Source organism: Carya illinoinensis, chromosome 2 (genome assembly GCF_018687715.1).
Source record: "Carya illinoinensis cultivar Pawnee chromosome 2, C.illinoinensisPawnee_v1, whole genome shotgun sequence".
NCBI lineage: Eukaryota > Viridiplantae > Streptophyta > Magnoliopsida > Fagales > Juglandaceae > Carya > Carya illinoinensis.
This window is the reverse complement of record NC_056753.1, coordinates 21,028,057-21,037,053: the sequence shown is the minus strand read 5'-3', so window position 1 is coordinate 21,037,053 and position 8,997 is coordinate 21,028,057. Positions and strand designations below refer to the sequence as shown.

The 8,997-nt window shown below is 31.8% G+C and overlaps 1 protein-coding gene across 2 annotated transcripts; it reads right to left on the bottom strand.

Annotated features, from left to right (window-relative positions):
* Positions 1-1,481: 1,481 nt before the first annotated feature.
* On the bottom strand, positions 1,482-7,384 carry LOC122300304 (CBL-interacting serine/threonine-protein kinase 1-like). 2 transcript variants are annotated; one of them, XM_043110840.1, is made up of 13 exons: positions 6,904-6,965; positions 6,582-6,644; positions 6,281-6,400; positions 3,994-4,065; positions 3,762-3,869; positions 3,583-3,663; positions 3,314-3,493; positions 2,983-3,192; positions 2,778-2,882; positions 2,529-2,645; positions 2,151-2,213; positions 1,917-1,991; positions 1,482-1,823 (listed from the first exon to the last, which is right to left on the bottom strand). In XM_043110840.1, exons 4-13 carry the CDS (start codon positions 4,036-4,038, stop codon positions 1,764-1,766), a joined length of 1,044 nt encoding a protein of 347 aa, XP_042966774.1. In that variant the 5' UTR covers positions 4,039-4,065; positions 6,281-6,400; positions 6,582-6,644; positions 6,904-6,965; the 3' UTR covers positions 1,482-1,763. The 2 variants fall into 2 exon arrangements, with proteins under 2 accessions (XP_042966774.1, XP_042966773.1); XM_043110839.1 differs by lacking the exon at positions 6,281-6,400 and having other exon boundaries at positions 6,904-7,384.
* Positions 7,385-8,997: the final 1,613 nt, after the last annotated feature.

Sequence of the window (8,997 nt, the reverse complement as noted above, 5' to 3'; positions counted from 1 at the left end):
CTTGGACGTTAGAAGGTCATCACCAGATTTTCATCAACTCAACGACAATTAGACTCAAGAGAGGTCTACGCTAAACAAGTATTTGCCATGCCGATCCTTACAAAATGGGTGAATGGTGGTGTAGTATGTGAGCCCTATATGTATGTTAAGGAGAGTCTTCATTACCTAGCAATTCCTTGTACCATCTCTCTGACCTACAGGCTACATCCAATCTTGCTCATACATTGTTCATGCAAAGATCGTTCAAGTGCATACATAACTTTTCCTATTTATTGTTCATGAAAAATCTTTTTACCTGCATGTCCTCGAAATATTATATTATTGTATCACGGGTTTATGTTTTACAAGAGACGGGGGGTGTGGTTGTGTGTATCTCACGAACTCAAATCGAGATTGGACTTTTCTTCTTTTTTGTATTAACTTTTTAAAATTTAGGTCGAAATATCAATCTTGTTTTAGCCTTAATAAAAATTATGGTTGAAAATAATTTGCAAAAATGCTTTATCTTAACAGTGCAGTCTCATATAGGATGGATATCGGATGATTCTCATGGAGTTAAATAAATTTTCCTTCTTGTTTCTTTATGTTAAATTGATGCATAATTTAGAGGGAATCAATCTTCAAGCCAGACGCAGTGCAAACAAGACATTCACACCCCTCAACGGGGAAGCACCACGTCAACCTCCTATGGGTTATACGGCAGACTTACGAAACACATGATTAATTCAGGTATTATAGCAAAGAGTAATGTTACGTATAGTTATTTTTATATATTCCCTACGTACTTCTCTTATGTAATTAGCTGCATTAATTTATTTTTAATATACAATCAATCACATCAATAAAATGCATAAAAAAATATACAAAAATGACTGTATATAAAATTTTTGTATAAAGCAAAGGCCTGGTGACAGGCTTGCAAATTAGACTTGCCTGCATAATTATTGAAGGCTACCCTGGAAACTTTAAGTTGAAAGGGCTATTGATTTTCTGTAAATTACACTAAATTTAAAGGAGAGTAATGCTCTTTTCATCCTAGATTTTGTCATCTCCAATCGCACTTGCCATGCAAAACATTTTAAGTGGTTACCATTTTTAAGTGATTGATAAAACTAACAACTTGAAATGTATATATTACATTAATATATGTGATTAAGGATGAGAAGATATAAGATAAAAAATAGCATTCATCATGAGAATTGTTATATTATCATTGTTACATGGCCACCAATGACAGAACCTACAACGTTTATAGGTTAAATTATAATCGATTTCGCAAATTATTATCAATAAGCCTCACCTCTAAGCACCGGGGCAAAGATCCGTCATGACTCGTAAGATAGTTCTAAAATAAAATCTCTATCGGACAACAATAAGTATTATACGATTCATTTCGTATATCTTTCTCTCTCAAACTCTAGAATATAGAGTTCGAGTACAGCTTTTCGATAAAAGATTTTAAAAACATGAATGGAAACCCATTAAAACGAAAGAAATTATTCTTATATATATATATATAAATTACTATTTTAACTTGACATCTTTCTCTGGCCCCCAATACAATCTGTTTTGCCAATCTTTACCACTTGAATATTTAATTGAATAACATATCTACTAATTTTGAGTTGGAGGATGCAACAGAGATAAAAATTGATTTTCGTAAGTATGCATTTTTTGAATTTTAAGTTCAGTTAACTGCACTTCTCCAAGGCTAACATCCAATAGTGTCTGGCCTAACAAGGAACTGCTTCACAATTCGGTGGTCATGTCAACATCTCTTGCCTTGGGCCAACTCCTAAATCATTTGACAGCTTTTTACACAGCTGCACATATCAAACATATGGATCAAATACAATATATATATATATATATGCCTGAGAATGTCTCTGAGAGAGAGAGAGAGAGAGAGAGAGTACATCTCTATAAACTGAAGAATCTCCATACGATTTTCTTAACTCAACTACATACAGGGATGGGCTTATCTCGAACATCTGTTTACATAATTACAGAGACAATATTAACTTGAGAGAATTAGAAAGTAGGTATTATAAATGCTATACATATATATATATATATATATTTTTTTTTTAATTTGGGCTCATGAAAAAGCACATTAGTTTCTTCAAGAATAAAAATGGTTTAAGTTTTACCTCTGCTGCAACTGAAAGGCTACCTAGACTTTTCTGCCCATTGTGCTCCTGCATCACTTTCAACTAAAGAAAAAAAAAAAGAAAAAACACGAAGAGATGGACAGAAACATCAGACATCACTTTACATCAAACTTTGACAAACAGCTTGCCAGTTCTGTTGTTGACATTTAGAGCTTCAATCATATTAATCTTTTCCTTTTCACATGGAAGGGTGAGGAATTTCAGTATTAATATGCATGCACAAGTGTGTGTGCATGCACACGCGTGTATTCAAATATAGCTATTGCTGTTGAAGAGATGATGAGTGAGTACTGATTGATACATTCTCCTAAATTGAGAAAGGAGAAAATGTCATAATTTAGTGACAATAAATCTTACCCTTCCATTTTTCTTCAGAACACTAAACCCCATTTCTGTTACAATATCCTCGATCTTCTCAAGCAAATACCTTGCCGTGTGATTGGATGTAAATCGGATCTTCCTCTCAGAGACATCCTAAATTAACCCAAAAAAGCACAGATATGAGTTCAGTTTTTCTGTGGTACTCATCAACTTCAGTAACGACATAGAAATTGTTCACCAAAAATATAAGCATGGCATACAGTGCCTTTTATCCTTCATTCCCACCTCTTTCTCAAAGAAGCCAGAGAGGTCTAAGCACGAGGACATTCCAATCAATTGGAAGGCATTAATTAGAGTGGGCGAGCCTGGATTCTTATCTGCTTCAGATGGCTATACAGCAACAAGTATCCCATCAGTTATGTAGCACGAAGCATTATTCAAGATACACCCAAAAGAAGGCGCAAAAAACTGAGAATTTCCAAGCACATACCTCTTCGTGCATTGAGAATGCTTCGTCGTCAATATATACATCTTCATCATCATCTGGATTTGCAGGAGTATAGTCCTGCTGAAACCACTCATCTGCTTTGATGCCTGCCATTGTAATCCTGGTGAGGGGATTGGGATCAAGAATTCTCCTTATCATGTTTTGAGCGCCCGGTGATAGCCATTTTGGCATCTTAGCATCTCCCTTGAAGATCTGGAATCCCAAAAGAAGAATAGAAACATCAGAATTTAAGGAAATTTTAATACTAAAAGGCTTCAGTCATAGGGTCACATGTAAGGGGGTATCCAAAGGATAACCGACCAATTCTCCATACCTTCTGATAAAGAACTGCGAGATTTCTATCATCAAAAGGAAGATATCCGGTGAGAATCACATACAAGATAACACCACACGACCATACATCTGAGGTGGCACCATCATAACCTCTGTTTGCAAGAATCTCTGGAGCAACATAGTTGGGACTTCCACAGGTTGTATGCAGTAAGCCGTCACCCTGATATTTTTCAATGATTAGTGGATAGCGATGGAACCAAAAAAAAATGTCTGTGAAAGTTTGGTTTGGGTGGTTCTGTTATTCTGTACCCGAAAATGTTGAGGTAAGGCGCTGAGGCCAAAATCAGATATCTTTAAGTTCCCTCTAGCATCAACAAGAACATTCTCTAGCTGCAATTCAGAAGTGAAGTAGTTGTATCAGAATGACAAGCGCTGAAGTGTGATAATTGTTCTGGCCTGTGGTATCATGAAAAGTTCTTTGAAATAACCTTAAGATCTCTGTGAAAAACACCCTTAGTATGGCAGTAGCTCACTCCCTCAACTAACTGCTGAAAGAGCTTCCTGCCTTTGTTTTCTTTAAGTTTCCCCTTTGAAGCCTGTAACAAATGACTTCTTTAGTACCATCAAATCAAAATTCTACATCAAGACACAAGCTGTGACACACACAAAAGTGAAAAATAAAATAATCTTTAAATATAATGCATAGCTGAAGCTGTTTACAATTCTGTCAAACAATTCCCCGCCAGTCACATATTCTAAGACCATATAAATCTTGGATTTGCTTGCCAACACCTGCACAGTAATTACAACAATGCAAAGCATAAGCAAAAGAACATAATCATTGCCAACCAGGTCCTTATTTAATGCTTAAAAAAACACTAAACACTGATGAGAAATATAAGTCTCTTTTTGTGTGCAGTACCATAAAAGATTTAGGAGCAGCAATCCATTACTCATTAGCAATTATGTTCATTTGCTACTGTATGATTAGTATCTTCTTTGTACACAGTGATCATCATAAGTAAGATTTAGGGATGCTAAAGAATAAAAATGAACCTGAACATGATTAACATGATGCCAAAATAAGAGTTGTGCTATTTACAACCAATTATTGTTGTGAGGCTAACTATATTCATGAAAAAATTTAAAAAGTATTAATATTTTTTTAGTAATGGTACATACAGTCGTGGAGTGTGCAAACACTGTGCAATCGCTTTGAAAAGGAATGGGGTCCACAATTAAAAAGTAAATTTTTTTTCATGTGGGTCCAGTATTAATTCACTTTTTTTAAAGAGACTGTGCGGCGCTTGCACAATCACGACTGCAAATATCATTTCTCATATTTTTTATATAAGATAACGCAATAAAGTTTAACATTAGCAATATATTTAATGTGTTAATAAAGAAGCTTGCAAATAAAATTATTCAAAAAATAATCACCAGCATTTAGCTGACTGCTAAAAGTGTGCAAGATGGGTACATAACATTGTTGTTGCAACAAATATGATAAAGTTACTACTTTTCACAACTTTTATACAACTATTTAATAAAATATTGGTTTTTTAAAAACTTTTTTATTTTTGCGTTTGACTTGAGGTGTTCAAATTAAAATATATATATATATATTTTAGAATTATGAAATAGTTGTAAATTAGTTGTTAACGTGTCACTTCTCTTGTTGCACATCAATTACCTGGAAAAGAAATGCTAATTACTACTCTTTTACAACTATCTTACAATTCTATTTAAGATAGAGGATACTTATTAATATTGAAATCATTTTTAATGGAGTGGTATCGATTGATTATAAAATTAATTATAAAATAATTAAGATTATATTAAATATATAAATATATAATTTTAAAAGAATGGAAGGTGTATATTAAAAAAATACTGTTGCAAATTATATCCAACCAAATAAGACAAAAAGATATCTCCAATCATGAACCCAATTTCAAGGAAAAGTCAGGTTGGACTGAAAAGTAGAGGTGTGGGTGGTGATCTTCATTAAACCGACAGGGACCCCTGGCCCATTTGGTCTAACAAGAACATGTACGCACACCCACATGTAAATCGTGTTTACTACTTGTGGCTGGTTTTAATTGGCTAGTGAAGTAGTGAACCGAATCAAAAGTGAGAGTTCAAAGCCAGGGCAGGTCGAGATTGGGCCAATGAATGGGGTTTGGTTCAGGACATCCTCACATCAAAATCACTTTTCTCGACGACCCCAATTTCAGATAAGAAGAGCCTGTGACCACATGAGGATCTCAGGTACGAGAAGTTAGATAGATCAACATTTAGTAAATAATAATGAAATGATTTAAATTAATTATATTTTAAATTTTAAGAAAAGAGATAAAAAAATTAATTAAAAAATAGTATAAAATTAAAATATTATAAGAATTAGTTTTATAATATTATTTTTTTAAACATGAAAAAAATCTTACTTTTTATTTTTATTTAAAATTATATAAAAAATTATAATAATTAATTTAAAAATTTTATAATAATTAGTTTAAAAATTTTATATTTTAATTATATTTAAAAATAAAATATAATGAAATGAAATGAAATAAAAGATAAAAATTTTATATTCTATTCCCAAACCTGCCCTGCGAGGTGGTCTCAGTCTCAGAGCCTGCAGGGAGGGGCCAGCCCTATGTGCAAGGCCACTTTCACGTGCGCCAGCGCCTGGGCTCCACGTTCTGAGGACGTGACGTTTCTATATTAATATTATATATAATTATAAAATGTATAAAAGTTATATAATCATTTTAAGAAAAAAATCAGATTTATTATTAAAAATTAATTTCTTTCCCTATATATCGTATATTTATTCGTATATATCATATATTTATTTATATTTTTTAAGATAATTATACGGCGCTCTGTAACAATCATTTTCTATATCTTTTTCTCTCCACTTTTATCGAAAAGGACGAGAAAATTTAGGGATAAATGACTAAAATTATACTACCAGAAACTAAAAAATTTTAAAAATTTAAACCTGGATTAACACTATAAACGTCCCCAGGATTTGTGCTGCAACTTATGCCAATATGGTATCTTTTTTTCCGGTTGGCGTAGAGAAAAAACAGTACTTCTTTTTTCGGCTGAAGATACTATGCTGTTCTTGTAGAAGACGAAAGGGGTGAGAATACAAGAAAAGTTAACGGAAAAGAAGGGGCAGAGCATCCAGCAATTGGAACATTATGGTACAGAATCAAGGTAAGAAAGAAAAAGAGAAAAAGGGTATGCAATATCCAGAAAGGAACAGGCAAAGCAAAAGCATGATGTTAATGTTATACCTCATGTAATCTGACGACGTTAGGATGTTTGAGGAGCTTCAAGGTGGCAATCTCCCTCTTTATCTGCAACACCATATACAACAACATTGATGAATAAACTCGATCACCGATGATTCGGAGGACATAATCTTCACGAAATGAACACTAAAAAAGGAATTGATCCAGAAAAGAAAGGAACCCATTAAAAAGGGACCAGAAACAATGATGCTCGGTAAAAGAATAAGAAAGGTGATGGCGAATTTGAAGACCCATTAACGAAGAAAGGATTTTTTTTTTTTTTTTTTTTCGTTTTTTAAGAGGATAAAAAAAAATGGAGAGAGACCTGATCAGTAATCTTGAGTTCAATAATCTTGTTCTTCTCCAGAATCTTAACAGCAAAAGGCTCGCCAGTTTCGATGTTCTTGGCCAGTTTGACCTTTCCGAAATTGCCTTCTCCCAGAGTCCTTCCCAGTTCGTACTTCCCGAGTCGCATTCCCTCTCTTTCCAGCCCCTTTCTCACCATTTAAGCCTCCCCAACCCCAACCCCAGAATTAAAGTAAGCCCTCTGCCTCTCTCCTCTTCTGTCTCTCTCTCTCTCTACGTGTCTAATGAATATGGGGTTATTGGAGATTGAAAACGATGAAAGGCACTGAAAGTTGAGCAAACGCGCGCTAGAGCAGGAGGTAAAAGCCAAGGAAGGAAATTCTGCTGCTGCTTCTTGATCTTGTTTGTTAATCCAACATGGTCGAGCAACAGCCTTTTATCTCTCTCTCTTCTGTTTTTTTCGTTTTGCTTTAAACCCACCTGTATGCTTAAACCACTCCAAGTGCGTGTATATACATATATAGTGATGCGATCTCAATTTTGTATTTTTTTTATTTTAAAGGATATTAGTTATTATCCAATTCCCATAATCCTAATTACATAGATATACAGGGGATTGGATCATGATAACGTGGAAATGAAGTCACATGTCTTTCCCGCGTCATCCTGCAAGCTACACGTTTCCCTATCTATGGATCTAAACATCTAGAAAAATGCTACTCGCTCGTGTAACTGTTGAGATTTTTTATTTTTTTATTTAATAATTAAATACTTTTTAATAATATTTTTCAATATGGTTAAAGTATTTTTTTTAAATTTATGATAAAATATAAGAGGAGTTTTACATATTTTTAGAAATCATAAAGGATTTTTCTAAATTTTATTGAAAAGGTTTAAATTTTCTCTGGTGGAGCCACTTGTCATGACAGGATGGGATCATCGCCCCGCGACATGTGGTTCCGCCACTGTCTGTGGTTCTGCTATTGTGACTGTCTCTATCCACACATGCAAACAAAAAGATTGAAAAGATTGAAAATAAAGTTACGGTTGTTTGTTTACTTAAATTTAAATTATTTTAATCAATTTATTATTATAATTTTTTTAAAATTTTTAAATAAATTATAATAAATAATTTGACATTTTTAAATTTTAAAACAAATTTAATATTAAAAAAATTCTATTATAATAATATCTTATTTAACTTTTAACAAAATTTCTTATTTCATCTTATATGAACTGTGTAACTAAACGAAACTTAAGATTTTATTTGATAACATAGTTTGATTAAGATAAGATGAGATAAGATGTTTTGTAAAAAGTTGAATAAAATATTCTTATAATATAATTTTTGAATATTTTATTTTAAATTTTTCATTATATTTTACATAAAAATTTTAATAATTATATAAAATAAGATGAAATAACTTGAATTTGAATATCCAAACCAGACCTAAGAGCATCCTTACCGAATATTGCATATGTAAAATTAAAGCTACTTTTTCGACCATTAGATAAAAGCCACTACAATGAATTATTCATAGTCAAATATTTTATCTTTAAGCTACAGTATATATAAAGGAAAAAATAAATTTGATAATTACTGTTCAATAAGCAAATCTTTAATTTAGTGTTTTTTAACTCTCCCTCTCTCTAAAAGCATTGTTATTGGATTATGTATATGTAAATAATATTTTTGATAAATGTAAGATAAATTTAGATTTTGACTATTCCATTTACATAAATCTCCATATTAGAATAGCTATTTTTTTATTATATAATAATAAAATAATATAAGATGAATTTGATTTTGACTATTTCATATCAAATCTCCATATTAGATTAAATTTTTTAATTATTAATTTATTTTATTTTATCATATTTTAATTATCTATTATTATTATATTTTATTTTATCATATTTTACTATTTAATTTAAAGAATCTGATAAAAATTTGTAAATGTAAATAAAGAGAAGAGAGTAAGTGTTATAAAAAATAATAAAATAAGATTTACTTTTTATACAATATAGATCAAATTTAATATTTTTCTTATCAATTCAGTAACTAAAAGCTACAAATTTTGTTAATAACTAATCCGTTGCAAGTGAGTTTTTG

Coding starts and splice junctions, on each gene's coding strand:
- LOC122300304 (XM_043110839.1), bottom strand. CDS start 7,083: ATGGTGAGAAAGGGGCTGGAAAGAGAGGGAATGCGACTCGGGAAGTAC. Junction 3,664..3,761: donor TTTTTCACAGAGATCTTAAG/GTTATTTCAAAG, acceptor TCTGAATTGCAG/CTAGAGAATGTTCTTGTTGA. Junction 1,824..1,916: donor ATTCTTCAGTTTATAGAGAT/GTACTCTCTCTC, acceptor TGATATGTGCAG/CTGTGTAAAAAGCTGTCAAA.